At 35.1% G+C, this 27,819-nt stretch overlaps 1 protein-coding gene across 4 annotated transcripts in view; it reads right to left on the bottom strand.

Moving 5' to 3' along the window:
• The window catches only part of KIF3A (kinesin family member 3A), a 106,611-nt gene that overhangs the window by 31,012 nt on the left and 47,780 nt on the right, over positions 1-27,819 (bottom strand). For 3 of the 4 annotated variants that reach the window (XR_003792756.1, XM_029217721.1, XM_029217719.1), the window contains exons 6-15: positions 27,122-27,261; positions 26,319-26,516; positions 25,840-26,014; positions 20,814-20,912; positions 16,931-16,939; positions 5,731-5,887; positions 5,306-5,486; positions 4,433-4,543; positions 3,950-4,075; positions 333-386 (exon numbers count right to left, since the gene is read on the bottom strand). Coding sequence is in view for 3 of the 4 variants with exons in the window: in XM_029217721.1 (XP_029073554.1) it covers positions 333-386; positions 3,950-4,075; positions 4,433-4,543; positions 5,306-5,486; positions 5,731-5,887; positions 16,931-16,939; positions 20,814-20,912; positions 25,840-26,014; positions 26,319-26,516; positions 27,122-27,261 (1,250 nt within the window). In the remaining variant the exon portion in view is untranslated. The remainder of the gene's footprint in view (positions 1-332; positions 387-3,949; positions 4,076-4,432; positions 4,544-5,305; positions 5,487-5,730; positions 5,888-16,930; positions 16,940-20,813; positions 20,913-25,839; positions 26,015-26,318; positions 26,517-27,121; positions 27,262-27,819) is intronic. The other variant, XM_029217720.1, reaches the window with a different exon arrangement.

The following is a 27,819-nucleotide window of genomic DNA, read 5'->3' on the forward strand; positions in this document are numbered from 1 at the left end:
ATTATCTTAATTAGCGATTAATACTATGAATGAGGCAAATTACTATGAGATATACTGATGGTACACTCATAAAACACGATTTGAATGCTGGAATAGAAAGGGACCCCAGAGGTCATTCAGTCCTATACACCAACCTACACCATCTCTACTATGTATAACACACAGAATATTCTGTGTGTTATAACATAATTATTAAAACATCTTATCCACCTCAGTGGCTTCTCACTTGATTCATCCTCTGGACTACCTTTCTCCACATTGTAGCCAGTACAATTCCAGTCTACAGGAAGTATTCCATAGTATTTCATGAAAGGATGAAGGTTAATACTCACTAGTTGCCATTCCCCTATGTCTTCATTCCAATGGACATAGTTTTCAATCATTTCCTTTTAAAAGAGTCAGAGATGATCTACTTTTAATATTTAATAACATTTAAAATACTGCAAAATATTCATGGAACTAAAATCTTAATATAGTAAGTGAAAAAAGTTAAGTCTCAAAACATTATATACTGCATGATGCCCCTTTTATATATTTTAAAATATATACTTTCAAGGAATATATGTAGATTCAATTAAACTGTATAAAAATAAAAAGCAAGGAAATAAAGAACATGGCATTCAGGATGGTGGTTACCTTGAGCTTGAAGAGGTAAAGGGATAGAAAAGGCAAGTGGGAAACCACTTGGTTAGAAACAGGTCACTACCATGGGCCTAGCTTTTGTTTTGGGTGACAAGTTCACTACAAAATAACTAACTAAACAAAAGTAGGCCATCCAAGGACCATCAAGGACAGTATATTGTGAGCCAAATAGTAATTCTGTGCAGCTGAGGCCAAAAGGAAAAAAAATACTAAGGCTTATATTCAGACAAATTTCTTAAAGCTGTATATAGATTCAAAATAAATTTTTAAAAATCAATGTTAGAAATTAAAGATGATACAAATAGATGGAGAGATATACCATGTTCTTGCATTGGAAGAATCAACATTGGGAAAATGGCTCTACTACCCAAAGCAATCTACAGATTCAATGCAATCCCTATCAAACTACCACTGGCATTTTTCACAGAACTAGAACAAAAAATTTCACAATTTGTGTGGAAACACAAAAGACCCCGAATAGCCAAAGCAATCTTGAGAAAGAAAAATGGAGCTGGAGGAATCAGGCTCCCTGACTTCAGACTATACTACAAAGCTACAGTAATCAAGACAGTATGGTACTGGCACAAAAACAGAAATATAGATCAATGGAACAGGATAGAAAGCCCAGAGAGAAACCCACACACATATGGTCACCTTATCTTTGATAAAGGAGGCAAGAATAAACAGTGGAAAAAAGACAACCTCTTCAATAAGTGGTGATGGGAAAACTGGACAGCTACATGTAAAAGAATGAAATCAGAACACTCCCTAACACTGTACACACAAAAAAAACTCAAAATGGATTAAAGATCTAAATGTAAGGCCAGACACCATCAAACTTTTAGAGGAAAACATAGGCAGAACACTCTATGACATAAATCACAGCAAGATCCTTTTTGTGACCCACCTCCTAGAGAAATGGAAATAAAAACAGAAATAAACAAATGGGACCTAATGAAACTTAGAAGCTTTTGCACAGCAAAGGAAACCATAAACAAGACGACAAGACAACCCTCAGAATGGGGGAAAATATTTGTAAATGAAGCAACTGACAAAGGATTAATCTCCAAAATTTACAAGCAGCTCAATATCAAAAAAACAAACAACCCAATCCAAAAATGGGCAGAAGACCTAAACAGACATTTCTCCAAGGAAGATATACAGATTGCCAACAAACACATGAAAGGATGCTCAACATCATTAATCATTAGAGAAATGCAAATCAAAACTACAATGAAATATCATCTCACACTGGTCAGAATGGCCATCATCAAAAAATCTACAAACAATAGATGCTGGAGAGGGTGTGGAGAAAAGGGAAACCTCTTGCACTGTTGGTGGGAATGTAAATTGATACAGCCACTATGGAGAACAGTATGGAGGTTCCTTAAAAAACTAAAAATGGAACTATCATACGACCCAGCAATCCCACTACAGGGCATATACCCTGAGAAAACCATAATTCAAAAAGAGTCATGTACCAAAATGTTCACTGCAGCTCTATTTACAATAGCCAGGACATGGAAGCAACCTAAGTGTCCATCAACAGATGAATAAAGAAGATGTGGCACATATATACAATGGAATATTACTCAGCCATAAAAAGGAACAAAATTGAGTTATGTGTAGTGAGGTGGATAGACCTAGAGACTGTCATACAGAGTGAAGTAAGTCAGAAAGAGAAAAACAAACACCATATGCTAACACATATATATGGAATCTTAAAAAAAAAAAAAAGGTCAGAAAAACCTAGGGGCAAGATGGGAATACAGATGCAGACCTACTACAGAATAGACTTGAGGATATGGGAAGGGGGAAGGGTAAGCTGGGACAAAGTGAGAGAGTGCCATGGACATATATACACTACCAAACGTAAAATAGATAGCTAGTGGGAAGCAGCCACGTAGCAGTGGAAGATCAGCTTGGTGCTTTGTGACCACCTAGAGGGGTGGGATAGGGAGGGTGGGAGGGAGGTAGATGCAAGAGGGAAGAGATATGGGAACATATGTATATATATAACTGATTCACTTTGTTATAAAGCAGAAACTAACACACCATTGTAAAGCAATTATACTCTAATAAAGATGTTAAAAAAAATCAATGTTAAAGTTCACTAAAATATACTGGAAAGACAGAAATGTGGGGAAAAGAATAATAGAGGCTAAGATTTTTAAATTATACTAGCATTTAGAGTCAGCATACATCTAGAGATGGGTGGTAGTGATCACTGCACAACACTGTGAATGTACTTAATGTCAATGAACTGTACTCTTAAAAATAGTTCACTGCAGCACTATTTACAATAGCCAGGACATGGAAGCAACCTAAATGTCCATCAAGAGATGAATGGTTAAAGAAGATGTGGCACATATATACAGTGGAATATTACTCAGCCATAAAAAGGAACGAAATTGAGTTATTTGTAGTGAGGTCGATGGACCTAGACTCTGTCATACAGAGTGAAGTAAGTCAGAAAGAGAAAAACAAATACCATATGCTAACACACATACATGGAATCTAAAAACACGGTACTGATGAACCTAGTGGCAGGGCAGGAATAAAGATGCAGACGTAAAGAACGGACTTGAGGACACAGTGGGGGAAGGGGAAGCTGGGAAGAAGTAAGAGAGTGGCATGGACATGTATACACTACCAAATGTAAAATAGGTAGCTAGTGGGAAGCTGCTGCATAGCACAGGGAGATCAGCTCAATACTTTGTGACCACCTAGAGGGATGGGATAGGGAGGGTGGGAGGGAGATGCAAGAGGGTGATACGGGGATATACGTGTACTTATAGCTGATTCACTTTGTTGTACAGCAGAAACTAACACACCATTGTAAAGCAATTATACTCCAGTAAAGATGTAAAAAAAAAAAAATAGTTAAAATGGTAAATTTTATGTATGTTTTACCATTCCCCTGCCCACACACACACACAGAATTAGCATCCATAAACAAGGAGAAAAGGTTCGCACAGGAGTTTTGTTTATTCTAATTATAGGATAAAGAATGTTGAAAGAATAAACAGGACCTATACCTTTACATGAGTTACGTGAATTTGGCCTTCCTCCCAGGACTAAGAAATTCTTATTCAGATACTTAGTTACTCAAACAGAGAATTATGTATTAAGAACAGTTAACAGCTGAAGTGAAATGTGATGGCCATTAGTTCAAGAAAATTTTATCATCAGCAACTGAAATGTAAATATTTACCATTAATTAAATTAGAAATTATATTTCTTTAGTCCTTAACCCCAGCCAAGTGACCTAATACCTAATACCTAAGACAGAGAAATTCCCACTTACCTGATAATCCTGAGGTATAAAATTATCAATAATAAGCATCTGAAGTCGAAGCTCCCGGCTAAGTTGTCGAATGTTCTCCAAAAGGCCTTCAATTTCCCTCTGATGTTCCTGTTGGAGATCGGCCATCTAACGGAGAATCAATGAAAATACTAAGGACAAACAAGATTTTAAATACAAAACAATTCCATCTGACATAGGGCAGTGGTCTAGGAGACCTTGTAAGAGCTTACCCAGTTCTTTCACAAAAACAATGGACAGAATAACACTATCTATCATTGTCTATTCCATGTTATTAGTTAAGATTGGAAATAAACAATTTAGCTTAACAGCTGAAATTAAAAATTGCAAATAAAGGCAAAAATTTTATTTCTTTAAAACTGTAAGCACATATTATGATTCCTTTAGGATTCTTAATCATACTTAATCAAAGAAATTCTTTTCTAAAAAATTCAAACTACAACAGGTAACTTCTAAAAGACCAACCTCTGACTTCGCAGCCATCAGCATAGTCCAAACTTTCTTTAATTTCTTGGTCTTTCCTTGAGCTTCTTCTTGCAAACTGGTATACTTTTCTTCAATATCCAAGCGTTCTTGCTATGACATAAAGTGATAAACTTCAGAATAATTTTATTCATTAAATCACAAGTTTAATTATTTAACAAATGACATAAATGTTTAGCAACTATTTCTTTCAAAGCAATCCACAGATATGCTTTAAAATTTTATTAAGGGATTTCCCTGGTGGCACAGTGGTTAAGAATCCACCTGCCAATGCAAGGGACATGGGTTCGATCCCTGGTCCGGGAAGATCCCACATGCTGCGGAGAAACTAAGCCCATGCGCCACAACTACTGAGCCTGCGTTCTAGAGCCCACAAGCCACAACTACTGAGTCCACGTGCCACAACTACTGAAGCCCACATGCCTAGAACCCATGCTCCACAACAAGAGAAGCCATCGCAATGTGAAGCCTGTGCACCTGGGACTTCCCTGGTGGCGCAGTGGTTAAGAATCCACCTGCAAATGCAGGGGACATGGGTTTGAGCCCTGATCTGGGAAGATCCCACCTGCCACAGAGCAACTAAGCCCGCATGCCACAACTACTGAGCCTGTGTGCCTAGAGCCCGTGCTCCGCAACAAGAGAAGCCACTGCAATGAGAAGCCTGTGCACTGCAACAAAGAGTATCCCCTGCTCTCCGCAACTAGAGAAAGCCCACCCGCAGCAACAAAGACCCAACACAGCTAAAAATAAATAAATTTTTTTTTAATTCTATTAAGATTATAGATATTCAGCTTTTCACTAGAAAAGTTAAATACCTTAGGTGAAGCATCAACCAGAAACAAAAATTTACATTACCTCCTTTTCCTCAAGTTCTCTGCGAAGTTGCTCTGCTCTTTTCCTCCTTTCTTCCAGTTCCATGTTGGATTCTTCAAGAAGTTTCTCTTGTTCCTCAGCTTTTGCCAACAAATCAACACCACCAACAATTACCTTCTTCTCCAGTGCAGATAATTTCTCTAGCAAAGACTGATGCTCTTGTCTGTTAATTAAAATGGGAACACTCTGTATCCATCAATTATCTACTATTCTACTAAATTTCCCCAAATTTAACAAGGATTTGGATGTAAAATTTCAAAATAGGAATATAATTATATAACATCTCTATCAAACACACACCTGTGTAGTATTGCTTTTAATTACTATTCAATTTTCTTGCTTATACATCCTATGAGAAAAACCAGGAAATTTAAATCACAAATCCATCTCAATTCAGTAATACTCACTGGGCCTTAAGAAGATCTTTTTCCCGTTTCTCTAACTCAGCTCTAGCCTTGTTTCTTTCTTCTTCTTCCATGTCAAGCTTTGTTTCAAGTGCTTTTCTCTCCTCATCAATTTTTGCTTGCATTTCAACCATTTTATCTGGGGAAACTTTCTTTTTACCTATTTGAGTCATTTAATTCCAACAGTCACTTCAGAGTCAATGCTTCAGACACATAAATTATCTTCAATATAAAAGATACATTCCTCATGAAAAGAAAATCAAATGTCAACATTTTAAGGAAATCAACTGAATAATATATTTTATTTCTATTTATTATGTCCCTAGAAGATCTTTTTAACTAACTGCTAAAATCAAACTGTTGTCCAACTGTGCAGTGATAACTAAGAACAGAAGTAAGTGAAAAAGAAGCATAAGAGATTAGCAGGGAAAAAAAAGAGAAAGATAAACAGGAAAACTAAATAAATTAAAAAAGCAAAGATATTTGTATGTCCCCAAATAACACATATCGTCAAAAAAGCAATATGATTATTTAGTTACTTTTTTCTGATAACCAGGTACAAAATCAAGTGGCTTCTCAAAACACCTCCCCACAAAATTTATTAAAATAAATGAATAAATAAAAGCCACAAAGGGGCTTCCCTGGTGGCACAGTGGTTAAGAATCCACCTGCCAATGCAGGGGACACGCATTCAAGCTCTGGTCTGGGAAGATCCCACATGCCATGGAGCAACTAAGCCTGTGCGCCACAACTACTGAGCCTGCGCTCTAGAACCCACGAGCCACAACTACTGAGTCCGCATGCCACGACTACTGAAGCCCGCGCATCTAGAGCCGGTGCTCTGCAACAAGAGAAGCCACCACAGTGAGAAGCCCTCGCACCGCAATGAAGAGTAGCCCCTGCTCTCCGCAACTAGAGAAAGCCCACGTGCAGCAACAAGGACCCAACACAGCCAAAAATACATAAACAAATAAATATATTAAAAAAAAAAAAAAGGGATTTCCCTGGTGGCACAGTGGTTAAGAATCTGCCTTCCAAGGAAGGGGACATGGGATTGAGCCCTGCTCTGGGAAGATCCCACATGCTGCAGAGCAACTAAGCCCATGTGCCACAACTCCTGAGCCTGTGCTCTAGGGTCCGTGAGCCAAAACTACTAAGCCCACGTGCCATAACTACTGAAGCCCGCGTGACTAGAGCCCGTGCTCTGCAACAAGAGAAGCCACCTCGATGAGAAGCCCACACACTGCAACAAAGAGTAGCCCCCGCTCACTGCAACTAGAGAAAGTCCACGTGCAGCAACGAAGACCCAACACAACCAAAAATAAATAGACAGAATTGATTCTTAAAAAAAAAAAAAGCCCGCACACCACAAAGAATAGCCCCCGCTCGCCACAACTAGAGAAAGCCCGCGCACAGCAACGAAGACACAATGCAGCCAAAAATAAATAAATAAATAAATAAATAATTTTTTTTAAAAAAGCCCCATATAGGTATAAAATGTACAGATAAAAATATCAGGCAGAATTTATAAGTAGTTTTTAACATATATTTTCAGAGGTTTTCTAAAATTGTGTTTGATAAAATTACTTGAAAGTATTTTACTTCATAGTATACTTTTAAAGGAAGTAACTCTATACTAATTATGTAACAGTTACATATGAATTAACCAGGCATTTTACAGTTGCTGTCACAATATATCATCATACCTTAAATGAACTAAAATAGCTTGTTATGATGTCAAACTAAGGATCCTAAATCTCCCTAAGTCAGATTAAACATTCCTAATGTCAAATATAAGTAGAAATACTACAAAATAATGCAGCTAAGAAATACAGCTTCAAAATGATTATTTTGATTATAATGTCTAGTAGAGTGTTTTATGTACATATAACAGACGTTCAATAAATTTTATTGAATTTCAAAATCATGAAATTAAAATGAAAAACCAAGAAAGAGAAAAGAAAAACTATCTTATTAAACTGGTTATGAAACTGAATCAAAGAGAATTCATTTCTGGTAATACAATTTCTTTGAAACATACTTTCCTTCAGAAAAACAATCAAATATTTCGTAGAATTGGTCTGAGGCTCTCCTGAAAGCTTTCTGTCATTCTTAACTTCCTTCCCAGAGGACCACAGAAGAGTGTAAAGAAGAAGAGTTTTTTATAAACTGTTAATGTCTCCACCAAAAGCTAACCCCTCATGCTAACAAGGAAAGAGAACTGAAAAATAAAGATGATGGAGATATATATCTGAATAAACTCAGGAACCATGAGATGATGAATCATTTACAGGCTTTAATTCTTTGGGTTAAAATCATATAAAACCCCCAAAGGTTTAAAATACGTTACCCTTCACTTCTATAGAAATACAAGAAAGTCCAAAGCAAACTAAAGCCACAAAACAAATAAGTTAAATAGAAGAGTAAACAAAAGCACTGATCCAAATTCACGCTTCGGTGTGGTGTGATTCACTGCAATCCCAAAGTCAGGCCATAGACCTGACTCTGTTGGATTCTTTGGCACAATCACCTATACTGAACATTCTGAATTACACTGTTAAGAAATAATTTTAAAAAGTAATCTAACTCCTATTCCCAATGAATTCCTAGAAAGGATTTCCCATCAGTAATACTATTTCTTAGAAATTTGAGGGGGGAAAGTATGTTCAGGTATAAAGTAAGTGTATGCACTAAAAAATTATAACTTCCTTTCCACTCCAAAATTGTAAATATTTAAAGAAAAAATGGCAAATATGTTAAGATTAAAAAATGTATGTGTGAAAACCATAGGAGTATAGAGTAAATGGTCTGATTGACACATGTACATTAATTTTTTAGGTTCCTAGGGTTGCAACTGTTTTGTTAGTTCAAAACATACAGTTTCCTATTGCCAACAAACACATGAAAGAATGCTCAACATCATTAGAGAAATGCAAATCAAAACTACAATGAAATATCATCTCACACAGGTCAGAATGCCCATCATCAAAAAATCTAGAAACAATAAATGCTGGAGAGGGCGTGGAGAAAAGGGAACACTCCTGCACTGCTGGTGGGAATGTGAATTGGTACAGCCACTATGGAGAACAGTATGGAGGTTCCTTAAAAAACTAAAAATAGAATTACCATATGACCCAGCAATCCCACTACTGGGCATATACCCTGAGAAAACCATAATTCAAAAAGAGTCATGTACTAAAATGTTCATTGCAGCTCTACTTACAATAGCCAGGAGATGGAAACAACCTAAGTGTCCATCATTGGATGAATGGATAAAGAAGATGTGGCACATATATACAATGGAATATTACTCAGCCATAAAAAGAAGTGAACTTGAGTTATTTGTAGTGAGGTGGATGGACCTAGAGTCTGTCATACAGAGTGAATTCAGAAAGAGAAAGACAAATACCGTATGCTAACACATATGTGTGGAATATAAGAAAAAAAATGTCATGAAGAACCTAGGGGTAAGACAGGAATAAAGACACAGACCTTCTAGAGAATGGACTTGAGGATATGGGGAGGGGGAAGGGTAAGCTGTGACAAAGTGAGAGAGTGGCATGGACATATATACACTACCAAATGTAAAATAGATAGCTAGTGGGAAGCAGCCGCATAGCACAGGGAGATTAGCTCGATGCTTTGCGATGACTTGGATGGGTGGGACAGGGAGGGTGGGAGGGAGGGAGACGCAAGAGGGAGGAGATATGGGAACATATGTATATGTATAACTGATTCACCTTGTTATAAAGCAGAAACTAACACACCATTGTAAAGCAATTATACTCCAATAAAGATGTAAACAACAACAACAAAATAAAAACATACAGTTTCCAGACCCATTAAGAAGCAGTAAAATAAAAAAAAATTTATAGGTAGAAATACAAAAGCACATGCATATTGATGAATTACTACTATGCCTGAATTGCATTAGTTATTCAAAACCATTCAGGTAATATTTTCAAACTGATGTTTTAGCAGCAAAAATCTTATTGTGCTCTCATACCATTTTCATAAAGATGACCATGCATATATATAGCTAGGTTCAGTTTCAAAACTCTGATATTCAAGTAACATATTATTTTAGCCAAAATCAGTCCGATAAATCATATTTCTCCCCAAATAATATTTTAAGCTAAATGTGAATAGGTACCAACTCTCCTAACCAGGCACTTAAAAACATGGTATCATGAAAAGTTACTTTTACACTGGTTTTTTTTAAGATTTTTCAAAAATATTAATGAACCAAACCAACCAACCAACCAAAAAAAAACCTTTCTTTTTCTAAAAGTGTAAATTTTCAGCACAAAATTTCAGGTAAAAAAATCTAAAAAGAATTTTAATGTCATAGAGTATTTAATTGAGCCAAACCAGAGTGGTAATATTTTAACTTCTCCTCTACCATGTGCTCTAACCAAAACTGTGAAGGTGAACTTTGGCAAGGTAAAGTTAAAGAGAAGAATTTCAGGAGGTGTTAACTGAATTAATTTCATTTTCATTATACAAGCGCCCATGAGCATACATAACCAGACGTTTGATTCCTCACTTTAAAAAAAAGTAAAAGGTTAAGTGAAAGGTTAATGGTGAAATTATGGTCATTATTTTCTGGTAAGAAGGCAGGGATGAGTATGATACCATGTTGATGGATTTCCATCAAAACTTAGCATTAGGTATGGTAGACAATACAGCCTTAAAGGGACCTGTAACAGAATATCTTTTTTAAAGTAATGAGCTATGAGTTTGCAGAGGGTAAGTCAGATAATAAGGGCCTTGGAGTGCTATTTCTCAAGCAGTAGAACTGTGTGATAAAAATTAAAGATGAAGAGTACGCCAGCACTTCTGAGCCCAGGAGATTTGAGTGGAAGCAGGAAGACCAGAATGGACACTTGTACAGGGGTTGAGGTATCATCCTTGAGAACTGGCTGGGCTTATGAAGAAGAAGCAACATTCCTGGGAGGCACCTTGTATGAAAAATTGATAGTAAATGGGAAGAGACTGGCAAGAAAAGGGAAGATTCAGAGCAAATGTTGTGAGCTCTGGTGAAGGAAAGGGCAGTGATGCCATGAATGCTGATTGGAGAGTTGGAAAGGGAGCTGCTCTGAGTTAGGGCAGGAGGGACTGCTCTGACACAGTGATGTCAGGTGTGTCATGTCACTCACCTCTATATTCATACAGATTTTACTTTCTATGTATGAATGAAGGGATACTCATTCCCACTCAGAACACTCTTTTTTAAGAAAAAAAATTTTTTTTTAAAAAAGGAGAAAAATCTTGAATATGAAATCACTTATATTTTTATTTCTAAAATTTGGCTTAATGGGTCTTTAAGAATTTAGAAAAATGATTACACCATGCGGTTTTTTTGTCTATATTGTTAATTAGTTCTAGAATATCCAATGTGTTTGTCACTATCAATCTAATTATTTCTGAACTGTTCCCTTAAGAAGATTATTTGGAAACAAAAATGTTCCTAGAAGGCAGACAGCAGAAGCAAGAAGAACTACAATCCTGCAGCCTGTGGAAAAAAACCCACATTCACAGAAAGATAGACAAGATGAAAAAGCAGAAGGCTATGTACCAGATGAAGGAACGAGATAAAGCCCCAGAAAAACAACTAAATGAAGTGGAGATAGGCAACCTTCCAGAAAAAGAACTCAAAATAATGATAGTGAAGATGATCCAGGACTTTGGAAAAAGAATGGAGGCAAAGATCAAGAAGATGCAAGAATGTTTAACAAAGACATAGAAGAATTAAAGAACAAACAAACAGAGATGAACAATACAATGATTGAAATGAAAAATACACTAGAAGGAATAAATAGCAGAATAACTGAGGCAGAAGAATGGATAAGTGACCTGGAAGACAGAATGGTGGAATTCACTGCTGCAGAACAGAATAAAGAAAAAAGAATGAAAAGAAATGAAGACAGCCTAAGAGACCTCTGGGACTACATTAAACACAGCAACATTCGCATTATAGGGGTCCTAGAAGGACAAGAGAGAAAGAAAGGACTAGAGAAAATATTTGAGGAGATTATAGTCAAAAACTTCCCTAACATGGGAAAGGAAATAGCCACCCAAGTCCCGGAAGCACAGAGAGTCCCATACAGGAGAAACACGCCGAGACACATAGTAATCAAATTGACAAAAATTAAAGACAAAGAAAAATTATTGAAAGCAAGGGAAAAACGACGAATAACAAACAAGGGAACTCCCATAAGATTAACAGCCGATTTCTCAGCAGAAACTCTACAAGCCAGAAGGGAGTGGCATGATATACTTAAAGTGATGAAAGGGAAGAACCTACAACCAAGATTACTCTACCCAGCAAGAATCTCATTCAGATTCAACAGAGAAATCAAAAGCTTTACAGACAAGCAAAAGCTAAGAGAATTCAGCACCACCAAACCAGCTCTACAACAAATGCTAAAGGAACTTCTCTAAGTGGGAAACACAACAGAACAAAAAGACCTACAAAAACAAACCCAAAACAATTAAGAAAATGGTCATAGGAACATACATATCGATAATTACCTTAAACGTGAATGGATTAAATGCTCCAACCAAAAGACACAGGCTCGCTGAATGGATACAAAAACAAGACCCATATATATGCTGTCTACAAGAGACCCACTTCAGACCTAGGGACACATACAGACCGAAAGTGAGGGGATGGAAAAAGATATTCCATGCAAATGGAAATCAAAAGAAAGCTGGAGTAGCAATACTCATATCAGATAAAATAGACTTTAAAATAAAGAATGTTACAAGAGACAAGGAAGAACACTACACAGTGATCAAGGGATCAATCCAAGAAGAAGATATAACAATTATAAACATATATGCTCCCAACATAGGAGCACCTCAATACATAAGGCAAGAGCTAACAGCTATAAAAGAGGAAATCGACAGTAACACAATAATAGTGGGGTACTTTAGCACCTCACTTACACCAAGGGACAGATCAGCCAAACAGAAAATTACTAAGGAAACACAAGGTTTAAATGACACAACAGACCAGATAGATTTAATTGATATTTATAGGACTTTCCATCCAAAAACAGAAGATTACACTTTCTTCTCAAGTGCGCATGGAACATTCTCCAGGACAGATCACATCTTGGGTCACAAATCAAGCCTCTGTAAATTTAAGAAAATTGAAATCATATCAAGCATCTTTTCAGACCACAACGCTATGACATTAGAAATCAATTACAGGGAAAAAACCGTAAAAAGCACAAACACATAGAGGCTAAAACAATACGCTACTATATAACCAAGAGATCACTGAAGAAATCAAAGAGGAAATCAAAAAATACCGAGACAAATGACAACGAAAACACAGCGATCCAAAACCTATGGGATGTAGCAAAAGCAGTTCTAAGAGGGAAGTTTATAGCAACACAAGCCTACCTCAAGAGACAAGAAAAAACTCAAACAATCTAACCTTACACCTAAAGGAACTAGAGAAAGAAGAACAAACAAAACCCAAAGTTAGTAGAAGGAAACAAATCATAAAGATCAATAAAACTAAAAGCCAGTTCTTTGAGAAGATAAACAAAATTGATAAACCATTAGCCAGACTCATCAAGAAAAAGAGGGAGAGGATTCAAATCAATAAAATTAGAAATGAAAAAGGAGAAGTTACAACGGACACCGTAGAATTACAAAGCATCCTAAGAGACTACTACAAGCAACTCTATGCCAATAAAATGGACAACCTGGAAGAAACGGACAAATTCTTAGAAAGGTATAACCTTCCAAGGCTGAACCAGGAATAAGTAGAAAATATGAACAGACCAATCACAAGTAATGAAATTGAAACTGTGATTAAAAATCTTCCAACAAACAAAAGTCCAGGATCAGATGGCTTCACAGGTGAATTATATCAAACATTTAGAGAACAGCTAACACCCATCCTTCTCAAACTCTTCCAAACAATTGCAGAGGAAGGAACACTCCCAAATGCATTCTATGAGGCCACCGTCACCCTGATACCAAAACCAAAGATACTACAAAAAAAGAAAGTTACAGACCAATATCACTCTTGAGTATAGATGCAAAAATCCTCAACAAAATACTAGCAAACAGAATCCAACAGCACATTAAAAGGATCATATACCATGGTCAAGTGGGATTTATACCAGGGATGCAAGGATTCTTCAATATACGCAAATCAATCAATGTGATACAACATATTAACAAACTGAAGAATAAAAACCATATGACCATCTCAATAGATGCAGAAAAAGAAAATTCAACACCCATTTATGATAAAAACTCTTCAGAAAGTGGGCATAGAGGGAACCTACCTCAACATAATAAAGGCCATATACGACAAACCCACAGCAAATATCATTCTCAATGGTGAAAACCTGAAAGCTTTTCCTCTAACATCAGGAACAAGACAAGGATGTCCACTCTCACCACTATTATTCAACATAGTTTTGGAAGTCCTAGTCACGGCAATCAGAGAAGAAAAAGAAATAAAAGGAATACAAATTGGAAAAGAAGAAGTAAAACTGTCACTGTTTGCAGATGATATGGTACTATACATGGAGAATCCTAAAGATGCCACCAGAAAACTACTAGAGCTAATCAATGAATTTGGTAAAGTTGCAGGATACAAAATTAATGCACAGAAATCTCTTGCATTCCTATACACTAATGATGAAAAATCTGAAAGAGAAATTAAGGAAACACTCCCATTTACCACTGCAACAAAAAGAATAAAATACCTAGGAATAAACCTGCCTAAGGAGGCAAAAGACTTGTACTCAGAAAACTTTAAACACTGATGTAAGAAATCAAAGATGACATAAACAGATGCAGGAATATACCATGTTCTTGGATTGGAAGAATCAATATTGTGAAAATGATTAGACTACCCAAAGCAATCTACAGATTCAATGCAATCCCTATCAAATTACCAATGGCATTTTTTACTGAACTAGAACAAAACATCTTAAAATTTGTATGGAGACACAAAAGACCCCGAACAGCCAAAGCAGTCTTGAGGGAAAAAAACGAATCTGCAGGACTCATACTCCCTGACTTCATACTATACTACAAAGCTACAGTAATCAAGACAATATGGTACTGGCAGAAAAACAGAGACACAGATCAATGGAACAGGATAGAAAGCCCAGAGATAAACCCACACACCTATGGTCAACTAATCTATGACAAAGCAGGTAAGGATATACAATGGAAAAAAGACAGTCTCTTCAAATAAGTGGTGCTGGGAAAACTGGACAGCTACATGTAAAAGAATGAAATTAGAACACTCCCTAACACCATACATAAAAATAAACCCAGAATGGATTAGAAACCGAAATGTAAGACGAGACACTATAAAACTCTTAGAGGAAAACATAGGCAGAACACTCTTTGACATAAATCACAGCAATATCTTTTTTGATCCACCTCCTAGAGTAATGGAAATAAAAACAAAAATAAATGGGACCTAATGAAACTTAAAAGCTTTTGCACAGCAAAGGAAACTACAAACAAGACTAAAAGACAACCCTCAGAATGGGAGAAAATATTTGCAAATGAATCAACGGACAAAGGATTAATCTCCAAAATATATAAACAGCTCATGCAGTTCAATATTAAAAAAACAAACAACCCAATCCAAAAATGGGCAGAAGACCTAAATAGACATTTCTCCAAAGAAGACATACAGATGGCCAAGAAGCACATGAAAAGCTGCTCAACATCACTAATTATTAGCAAAATGCAAGTTAAAGCTACAATGAAGTATCACCTCACACCAGTTAGAATGGGCATCATCAGAAAATCTACAAACAACAAATGCTGGAGAGGGTGTGGAGGAAAGGGAGCCCTCTTGCACTGTTGGTGGGAATGTAAATTGATACAGCCACTATGGAGAACAATATGGAGGTTCATTAAAAAACTAAAAATAGAATTACCATATGACGCAGCAATCCCATTACTGGGCATATACCCTGAGAAAACCATAATTCAAAAAGACACGTGCACCCCAATGTTCACTGCAGCACTGTTTACAATAGCCAGGTCATGGAAGCAACCTAAATGCCCACTGACTGAAGAATGGATAAAGAAGTTGTGGTACATATATACAATGGAATATTACTCAGCCATAAAAAGGAACGAAATTGGGTCATTTGTTGAGATGTGGATGAATCTAGAGACTGTCATACAGAGTGAAGTAAGTCATAAAGAGAAAAACAAATATTGTATATTAACGCATATATGTGGAACCTAGAAAAATGGTATAGATGAACTGGTTTGCAGGGCAGAAATTGAGACACAGATGTAGAGAACAAACATATGGACACCAAGCGGGGAAAGTGGCGGGGGGTGGGGGGGTGGGGGTGGAGGATGGGCTGAATTGGGAGATTGGGATTGACATGTATACACTAATATGTATAAAATGGATAACTAATAAGAACCTGCTGTATGAGTGAAGTAAGTCAGAAAGAAAAAGACAAATACCGTATGCTAACACATATATATGGAATTTAAGGGAAAAAAAATGTCATGAAGAACCTAGGGGTAAGACAGGAATAAAGACGCAGACCTACTGGAGAACGGACTTGAGGATATGGGGAGGGGGAAGGGTGAGCTTTGACAGGGCGAGAGAGAGAGTCATGGACATATACACACTAACAAACGTAGTAAGGTAGATAGCTAGGGGGAAGCAGCCGCAAGGCACAGGGATATTAGCTCGGTGCTTTGTGACAGCCTGGAGGGGTGGGATAGGGAGAGTGGGAGGGAGGGAGACGCAAGAGGGAAGACATATGGGAACATATGTATATGTATAACTGATTCACTTTGTTATAAAGCAGAAACTAACACACCATTGTAAAGCAATTATACCCCAATAAAGATGTTTAAAAAAATTAAAAAATTAAAAAAAAATTATAAAAAAAAAGAACCTGCTGTATAAAAAAAATAAATAAAATAAAATTGAAAAAAAAATGTTCCTAATACCTTCCTCAATAAAAACTGAAATAAATTAAAAAAAAAGAATTTAGTAAAAAAGGAATTTTTTTTTTAAAAATGCTAAAGTTGAAAGATATTTTAAAATACAAAGACAGATACTTACCTTGTAAAAAAAATCATTAAATAAAAAAAAATGTAATGTGGTTAAACAACAAAGTTCTTTATAGTTTAAATAATTGTACCACATGGAGTGCAAATCAATCACACCAACCTGCTTGATCTTTCAATAAGAAGTAGTAAGCAAACCGTAGACAGGAAGCATATGCACAGAGATGAGGAGGAAAAAAAGAAAAAACATTATTTCTTTTGTAAAACAAAGAAAAATGTATAACAGCATTTATTTATAGTATAAGTATAGGAATAAATCATTATAAAAACTGAAATAGAGCAGTTGTATGCAAAAAGAAAAGTATATTCAACATAATCAGAGATAATAATTTAAGCAAGATAATAAGATTTAGTGTAAGATTACAATTCAAATCAATCTTAAGAGCTCACACTGACTCCCAAACTCCTGCAAACATAACAGTTCAGCAACAAATGGTGGACATGGAATTGGGAACCTGCTAAGACCTGGGAAGTAATCTAAAAGGGCAAACAGAAAATTAAGCCAATTTTAAATATTAATAAGTTAAAAGTAGCAAAAGTCACATTGTTCATTTTCGAAATTTCCCAATTCAATGACCTTCTAATAGAAGGATACATTACAGGTGTGCCCCCCTTTAAGAAAATCCAACACAAAAACTTCAACCAACTAGAGTTTAAACTGTAGTGATTATGTGATAAACAAAAGCATTTAATAAAGAATTTTTAAAGACAGCAAGTTCTCCCAATACAACTGATTTCCCAACTTGATTTATAAGCAATTTTTTCAGAAAAAAACATTTATTGCATAAAGTGAAGTACACCTGTATAATAACAAACTTGCATTCAACCTATTAGTAGACTGTTAAGGGTAATTATAATAATGATTCTATAGAAGTAAATGATCAACTGATAGTTCAAACAAAGAACACCTTAAAAAAAAAAGGCCATTCATATTTTTAAAAGGGAAGGTACGCACAGCAACCACATGCTGGGACAACCATCTCTCCACTTCACCAACACACCCACAGTGCAACAAAAGAATTCAATGTTATATGCCAGGTATATAAAGAGTAACTAAAACTGCTTGAACTGAACAAGGTACAACTCATTTCATAATATACTTTGATGTAACTACTTTCTAAGGATTAAAGGAAAATTTTAAAACAGAAAATTAAATTGTAATGCCTCCCACTCAGATATTTTCTATATTTTGCAGTTTGTAATACAAAATGAGACTTCTACATGGTTTCTAAAGCAATTTCATGTATTTTATAGGTTAGCCTATGAAATTAATTGTCTTGGTAAAATGTAAGAATTGCAATAGAGAAAATAATTCCTAATATTCTTGGAAGTCTTCCTCTAGCAAGCTAAAAGCATAAGAACAATAACCAAATGTTTTTGTTATTAGTTTTGGAAAGGTAGGTATACAGATAATGCTTTAAAAAGCAGTAAGCTGCAAACTAGTACAAGAAAGCATCAATTCTCTTTTCTTCTGAAAACTAAAATATAAATAAAATTAATAATACTTTTCAACTTAATTTATTAAATTACAGTGTAAGAAAAGGCCTTTAGGTTTGAAATAAGTCTAGATAGATCCTGCATAACAATTTCGTGTGGATCTGAATTCTCTAATCATACCTTAGAAAGTTTCTTAAAGTCAATCAGGTAATTCAGAAATAAGGATAAATGGCCATTTGAAATAAAATACCATTCAATTTATCTTTACTTGCTTCAAACTTTACATTTTTCTTTATTAGGGAGTTTTCAATCTTAAGCTACCCCTAAGAACAGGACACCAAGGAGTAAAATCTTTTTAACTATAAGACATGTTATAAAGGGCACTGGTGTACTTCCAAATATAAGGTGTACCTTAAGAAATTCAGGATTTTGTTATTACAGGTCCCTTACCTGACTAGGGTGTATCATGAAACATAAAAAGGAACCAAGAGTTATTCTCTTATACAGCTTACTAGCTCTCTTTACATTATCTCAACTGCAAAAGCATGACTCTCTCTTCCATTGTCTCAAACATAAGCGTAAGCATATGTTTTAACAATTATGGTTAACTGGAAGCAATGAAGAGGGGAGCTAAAGTCATCACATGCTTTGTTTTACTGAGAAGTCCAACATGTATTCTTTAAGTAATGACAGGGAGCGGTGCAGCATTTCTCAAATGAAGCCCATGGGTTATGGAAAAGCCAAAGCTCTGTTAGAGAATTTAAGAGCTACCACTCACTAGGCAAGAACTTATCCAGAGGTTTCTCTATGACAGAACATGTGGAGTCTGAACTACTGCTGCTGCTACTGCCTGGAAGACAAAGAAATGAGCCCAAAGGGAACCAAAGAAAGAGGAAACAAGAAAATGAACACATACACAGAGAAAAATTCAATTCCAAAGAAAGAATTTTAAAGGACAATCAAGCTTTGTATTAAAGAACCAAAACCTACTTTCCCTTAAAACCAGTCTTGGTACTACTCTATGCAGTATTCTCTAATTACAAAGCCATACAGGGGAATTAGAAACTCTATTCCTTTAAGTATCCACTGTGGGCAAACCCCACTATTCACTTAAAATATAGTAATTCAGAGGGTTGGAATGAAGAGAATAAAAATAAACAAATCATTTGGTGACATTTAAGTCTATTTAAACCATTTAGGTTGATAAGCTAAAGGAACTGAGTTTTAAATTTTAAAGTCACGAACAATTAAAATTACAGGAATGATAAATTACCCTTTAATACAGACAGTTTGGTTTGTCTTCAATTTCACTCTTTCACCTCCAAAACATCAAACTATCAGATGTGATAATATATGTTTAAGGTTTCACAGCAAAACTTTGAAAGGCTTACTGAAATTTTTAAAATTTCTAAGCTTGCAAGGAAGATATGTTACTATTAAATATTTTAACGTATTAAGCAGTGGCATTTTTTTCTATTTAAAACTTTATTTTTAACAAATCTATCATCTGCTTTAGCTTTGAATACTTTACCCTGAAAAAATAGGTGTGAACACAAAACCACTTCTCTAAGTCAGGGGTCTGCAAACATTTTCTGTAAAGGGACAGATGATAAGTGCTTTAGGCTTTGTAGGCCAGACAGACGCATGTGAAGGCAGCTGTAGACCATATGTAAACAAATGAGCATGGCTGTTTCATGAACTTTTATTTACAAAAACAGGTGGTGACCTGAATTTGGCCAGCAGACTACTTGCCAACTCTTGCTCTAAATTATATTTTTCCTGTCTTTTGAAGGACTCTTTATGGCTTTTAAATTAGGGACACCTGATCAAACAGCGATGGGTTTATTTTCAGCAAGAACATTTTAATAAGACAAGCAAAATATGCACCAGCTTGAAAACAATGATCCACATTAATGGAAGAGAGTTCTGAAATAAATATTCAGGGTTAAAGGATTTGAAATGTAGGCCATTATAATATGTCTCTCTCTTTTGCATGTCATCTATATCTTTATCACAATGAACACAGTCTCAATTCATACTTGGCAACAAGTGCCCAGTGTAACAGGTGAGAATGAGGGTACATTTTATAAAGAGAATACATTTTACATTCTATTAAAAATACAGTCCTTCTACAAATTTATTAAAAATTCAATGATTAAAGTGTAATCATGTTTGAAAAAAAATTCCACATTATCCTAATTTCCTAAAAATTTAGATTCCTAACATAAATAAAAGTCCTCACATTAAATTAAAACCCCATGTGAAATTTTAAAATGGTATATCCACTATCACAGATTTTTATAATTCTAAATTGTAAAAAAAACAAAACCAGAACATATTATATGCTGATTCATCTAGAAATAGGAGATCAGTATAGGAGGAAAAAGTAATGCAAAGTTAACGAGGTATATGGCATACTTCCTCTGTTCTAATTGCTTCCACAATTAAAAATGGCAAAATAAAAGGCATGCACTGGACAGCCTTAGGAATGTTAAACCATCATTAGGCAGCAATCTCATTTAATTTCCAGAACACTAAAATGAACTTACCCCTTCTTTTTTTCCTTTTCTCTCCATCTTCTCCAACCTCACCCTCTTCATCATCCTCCTCCTCTGACCCACTGATATCAGAGCCTGATATTTCTTCCCCTTAAATAGAAATTTAATACAATGATGTTTATTCTGTGCCAGGTCACTGGCTATTTAGGAAATGCCTATATAAACTTTCTTCATTAAGTTTTTGTGCCCTAAACAAACCTTATTTTAATATTCCTAGACAGTATATCAGATATGCTAACCTGAGAAACAGATACAATGTACACAGAGGCTTTATTTTTAAAGTTCCTAAAGAGAAGTTAGATTCCGATCTGTTTAAAATTTCAAATTATTAGTTTAAGTACAGTTCTAAATGTTACATGTTAGAGTTATTATTTCAGTCTTTAAAAAATATGATCACTTTTGGGGAGCATTTTCTTAGTTTTCTGTTTAAGATTTTAAATTCATTCAACCTGTTTATTTTTTTAAGGGCCATAAAACTGTCATCGAACACAATGATCCCACTTTTAGGACTATATCACATGAAGTAATTCAAAAGAAGGGCTTATTTGTACACAAATATGTTAACTTAAAAAATCAAAAAAAGGGATTAAGCTAATATTAATGCAAATCAGTGCTATAATACCTTCAAGGTAGTTATTTAAAATTACTACTGTCCATATATGAAATGTCTAAGAAAATAAAAGTAACTGGGGGAGGAGTAAAATATACACTAATCATAATATAATATTTGAACCTACAAATAAAAGATGGAAAGAAATCACAGAGTCTTGGGAGAAGAAATTCATTAAACATATTTTGTTCTTTAGGCCTAGAAACAATGACACCCTGGTAGCAATGAGCACACCTAATGCCTAAATCTTGGTTTCTAAATACCATTCTCCAATGAAAGGAGCCAGGGAGAAATAAATGATTTTAAGGCCAGGGTAGGGAAAATAAAAAAATGAGCTCTAAGCATCTGTGGTGCCAGAAAGTGAGGAAGTGCTCAAAAAACAAGTAAACAAACAAACTGATGGGAGCATGTTGACAGGATATATGAACTACCCTGAAGGAACTCCTAATGGCCAAAGCTGGAACAATCTGAACAATAAAATAAATAATATTATTGTATTATAAACCCACAGACTAAAATAATTATCCATGAGTCCATATTGACATAAAAAATACTCAAATAAATAAACAGGTGGGGGAGAAGAGATTGCTTTTCCTTACAGTAGAATTCCAGACACTCCAAACACTAAACATTAGAAGGAACAATGGGAAGAGAATGCCACCATTGAGCAAATGCACAAATTACTGTTGGATGCTAACATTAGTGGAAGAAAGTATGATGAAAAACAGGACCTTTATATAGTCTCAAAGTACTTGGTTGGCCAAAAGGTTCATTCGGCGGGTTTGCAAAGCAGAAACAGAGACACAGATGTAGAGAACAAACGTATGGACACCAAGCGGGGGGTGGGTGGTAGTGGGATGAACTGGGAGACTGGGATAAACATATATACACTAATATGTATAAAATAGATAACTAATAAGAAACTGCTGTATAAAAAATAAAATTTAAAAAGTAAAAATATAAAACGTAATTTAACAAAAGGTTCATTCGGTTTTTATCCATAAGATGGCTCTAGTAGCACTTAGTTGTCTTTAACTTCATTCGAAACAATTTTGTTAGATTGTATGTGACAGCTGTCACATCAACGTGTATTTAAAAAAAGACTTATCAAAGCTGGTGAATTTCTGTGTACCCATTTTAATATTGAAGATGGAAGAAAAAAAGGAACATTTTTGGCATATTATGCTTTATCATTTCAAGAAAGGTAAAAACGCAACCGAAATGCAAAAAAAGATTTGTGCAGTGTATGGAGAAGGTGCTGTGACTGATCAAATGTGTCAAAAGTGATTTGTGAAGGGTCGTGCTGGAGATTTCTAACTGGATGATGCTCCACAGTCTGGTAAACCAGTTGAAGTTGATAGCAATCAAATCGAGACAGTAACTGAGAACAATCAACGTTATATACCACGCAGGAGATAGCTGACATACTCAAAATATGCAAATCAAGCGTTGAAAATCATTTGCCTCAGCTTGGTTATGTTAATCGCTTTGATGTTTGGGTTCCACATAAGTTAAGCGGAAAAAAAAAACACAACTTCTTGACAGTATATCCTAATGCGACTCTCTACACAAATGTAATGAAAACATTCCATTTTTAAAACAAATCGTGATGGGCAATGAAAAGCGGATACTGTACAATAATGTGGAATGGAAGAGATCGTGGGGCAAGCTAAATGAACCACCACCAACCACACCAAAGGCCAGTCTTCATCCAAAGAAGGTGATGTTGTGCATATGGTGGGACTGGAAGGGAGACCTCTATTATGAGCTCCTTCCGGAAAATCAAACGATTAATTCCAACATGTACTGCTCCCAGTTACCAACTGAAAGCAGCACTCGATGAAAAGCATCCAGAATTAGTCAACAGAAAATGCATAATCTTCCATCAGGATAACGCAAGACGGCATGTTTCTTTGATGACCAGGCAAAAACTGTTACACCTTGTCTGGGAAGTTCTGATTCATCTGCCGTATTCACCTGACATTGCACCTTCAGATTTCCATTTATTTTGATCTTTACAAAATTCCCTTAATGGAAAAAATTTCAATTCCCTGGAAGACTATAAAAGGCACCTGGAACAGTTCTTTGCTCAAAAAGATAAAAAGTTTTGGTAAGATGGAATTATGAAGTTGCCTGAACAATGGCAGAAGGTACTGGAACAAAAGGGTGAATATGTTGTTCAATAAAGTTCTTGGTGAAGACGAAAAATGTGTCTTTTATTTTTACTTAAAAACCGAAGGCACTTTTTGGCCAACCCAATATCTCTCCACAAGGTACATATTAATTACAAAGGAAATAATAAAATAGTAGATTTATAGTGGAGAAAATCTGCAGAATAATTATGAGAAAACTATAAATAAATACAAATTGAGGAACATTCTACAAATACATGACCAGTACTCTTCAAAAGCATCAAGATCATGTACAACAAGTAAAGACTGAGGAATTGGAGACTGGTGGAAACTAAACAGACATGACAACTAAATGCAATGTGTGATCCACAACTGGATCTTGGACTAGAGGAAAAGGGCATTAGAGAGAAAACTGTCAAAAGTCTAGTAAGGTCTGTGGATTACTTAATAAGTTTGTACCACTGTGAATTTCCTGGTGTCAATAATTGTACCATGGTTATGTAAGATGCTAACATTAGGGGAAGCTGGCTAATAGGTATATAAGAACTCTCCTTGCTATTGTGAGTTTTCTATAAGCCTAAAATCATTTCAAAATAAAAAGTTAAAAAATTATTCTTTTAATGTTTCTGCCTATTTTTTAATTGTTTTTCTGATTAACTCTATTAACTGGATTATAAAAACAATATGTCCTAAGAGCATAAATAAAATGAAATTTATTAAAAATAAAGTCAGCATTACCATATTATCCAGCAATTCTACCTCTGGGTATATACCCAAAAGAACAAAAGAATTGAAAGCAAGGACTCAAACAGGAATTTGTACACCACATTCATAGTAGCATTATTCACAATAGTCAAAAGATAGAAGCAACCCAAGTGTCCATCAACAGATGAAGGTATAAACAAAACATGGTATATACACACAATGGAATATTATTCAGTCTTAGAAAGGAAGGAAATTCTGACACATGCAACAATATGGATGAACACTGAGGACATTATGTTAAGTAAAATAAGCCAGACACAAAAGGAGACATATTATATGATTCTACTTACATGGGGTACCTAGAATAGTCAAATTCATAGAAATAGAAAGAACAGTGGGTTACCAGGGACTGAGGGAGAGAGAGGGATGGGGAGCTAGTGTTTAATGGGTACAGAGGTTCATTTTGGGATGATTAAAAAGTCCTGGAGATGGATGGTGGTGATGGTTGCAGAATAATGTGAATGTACTTAATGCCACAGAACTGTACACAAAAATAGTTAAAACGGTAATTTTTATGTTATGTATATTTTACCACAATAAAAAAATGTAAAAAAAAGGGTCGGCAAAATAAAGATATGAACTCAATATTAAGAAATCTAAGAAATTTTACATCTTTAAAACATACTGACTATAAATACCACCTAGTGGTCACATTTAAAATACCAAATTCCATTATCTAAGAGGCAGCTCAATTACTGCTTTTCCTCAATAATCTTACTCAAATTTACTGAATCAGCACCTTCTCCAAATATTTGTGATGTTGGCATCTCTGGATTTCATATCTGATCTAACCAGTTTCCCCACAGACTGAAAAGAGGCAATTTCAAAGCCCTTTATTCACCTGGTATGCAAAGGAGCCCTATGCCAGTTAGTTCTTAGCACGAAGATTCAGGGAGTCACTGACTGCCTAATGATGGTTGGTAAATTTCTCGTCCTAATGAATAAGGTCTCCAAATTTTCTAACCTTCTGACATTATATCTTGTTAGAAAAGAATTTCCAAAATAGAATCTCATGTTCAAATTTAAACATGAAAGCATATTTTCAAGGCCATGCAATGAATTTTTACTTAAGAGTAAACTAGGTTTACCCATGACTCTCTGATTGCTTTGTCTACTTCAAATAATAGTGACTGATACCTATCACAAAGAACTCTGGTCATTTTCGCTAAATACATGTATGGTAGAACTTGCTCTTATATAGAGACAAATAAAAATTCATTATTTAATAAGTGGACATATGAAATCTTTACAAAAGATCATGGGGACTGAGGTGGAGGTTTAAATTAAATGAATTTTTTAAAAAAAATCAATACACAAATATTATATAATTCTACTTGAGCTTAATATGGAAATGTTAAAGTATGTAAGTATCAATTTACCTTGCAGAAATATCCCCTTAAATATCAATGTTAGAGGTTCAGAGAATTTTTAATAGGTAGCTTTTTATTAGAACACTTACTGGCTAAACAACATGTTTTTAGCCAAGATTAATATTTTGAGAAAATGTTACCTTCTTCAAGCTTTTTTTTCAGTTCTTCTATTTCTTTCTGAAACTGACGAAGCAAAGCATCCTTTGGATCTTCATTAATTCTAGCTTTATTTTTAATATTCTTAGCACGATTAGCATACCGCAATGTACTGATGGTTTCATCGTAATTGTAATCTGCTGGTCCAATATTTGCACACTGTTGAATTAGGAATACAAAACGTTTTACACTTGACACAAATTAATACTACCATTATGAACATATCAAAAAGAATTTTGGAATATATTTCCATTCCGGTCTCCCTGAAAAAGAGGGCACCACCACATAGGTTTCCAAACAATACAATTATAGACTCGCACACATGGTGTGCTAGAAAAACTAACCCCAAATTTTAAAAAGTAAAATAATCAATAGTTTTTAAAATGTTATGAATATTAACTACTGGCATAAGCAGGAATCTTAAATTTTCCTGATGATAACTATACGACCAATTAAGTCTTACCATCATGGTTTTTGAATTTCCTCCTAAGGAATCCTGAAGAAGACGAGTCAATTTAGAGTTACGATAAGGCACATGAGTGCTTTTTCCATCAACCAAGGCAGAAATAACATTACCAAGGGTAGAAAGTGAAAGATTGATTTTTGTAGCTTCTTTCAGGCGCTGCCCAGTAGCTCCAGTTTTTGCTTGTCTTTCTGAACCCTTACAATAAACAGAGACAGAAGTAAAGCTAAAATAAAAAATACAGAATATTCTTCCCAAAGTTAAAAAAAGTATTTTAACGGTAAAAAATCTAATATATCTGGAATTCACTTCAAAATAATACTGGAAGGGAAGAAGTGGCTGAGGGTAGAGATGAAATAGGACTGGCCATGAACTGATAATTGCTGAAGTTGGGTGATGGGTACATGGGAAATCATTATACTATTCTACCTACGTTGTATAGGTTTGAAATAGTCCATAATTAGTAGTAAGTTAAGGGGACTTCCCTAGTGGTCCAGTGGCTAAGACTCCGCACTCCCAATGCAGGGAGCCCGGGTTCAATCCCTGGTCAGGGAACTAGATCCCACATGCCGCAACTAAAGATCCCGCATGCCACAACAAAGATCGAAGATCCCACGTGCCACAATTAAGACCCGGTGCAGACAAATAAATAAATAAATATTTAAAAAAGAATAATAAGTTAAACACATACACAAGTAAAACTTAAAAATTATATAATCACTCCTTTTCACTTGAATTATTATTTATTTATAAAATAAAAAGAAATCACAAGAGTTATTCTTAAGTAGCATCCTGTTACTTACAGCAAGATCTACAAGATGGAGCTTCCCCATCCTGACATGCATGTTACCATCAACGCCTTTTTCACTGCATTCTATAGTAATTGTAAAGATGGCATGGGAACGGGAACTATGTTCATTCATATTAGTTGCACCAACAGAACCTTGAATAAAGGGAGGAAATTATTTAAAACTATAACAACAGGGAATGCCTTTAAAAATAATTAAATATCCAGAATACTGAATTTCATCAGAGCCAAAAGCCAGAGAGCATGTCTAAAACATAAAAATTTAGGCATATTTAGCCATTATTAGAAATTTCTGACAATTTATGTTGATAACAAAAAACTGTATTTTTTTCACATGAAAGAGGGGATTTGAGAACAAAATACTTAATTTCAAGTATTGCTGGCTTAAAAAATTAACTAATTTACATAAAAAATACATGTTAAATAATTCAAAAAATTAACTGCTGTTTCAGCTGTCTCTAAAAAGTATTATTGATATGTTCTGGGAATCAACCACAGGAATACTTGCATATATACATTAGATGATACAAAGATATTCAGGAAAGAACTGTTTACAACAGCGAGAGATCAGAAACAACCAATATGACAGTGGTTAATCAATTATAGAATAGTCACACTATGAATTACTAAGCAGTCTTTTAAAAAAAAAATAAGGTAGATCTGAATGACATGGAAAGATACCCATAACATATG

The sequence above is a fragment of the Monodon monoceros genome, unplaced genomic scaffold (genome assembly GCF_005190385.1).
Source record: "Monodon monoceros isolate NGI ecotype Baffin Bay Population unplaced genomic scaffold, NGI_Narwhal_1 Super_Scaffold_12, whole genome shotgun sequence".
Lineage (NCBI taxonomy): Eukaryota > Metazoa > Chordata > Mammalia > Artiodactyla > Monodontidae > Monodon > Monodon monoceros.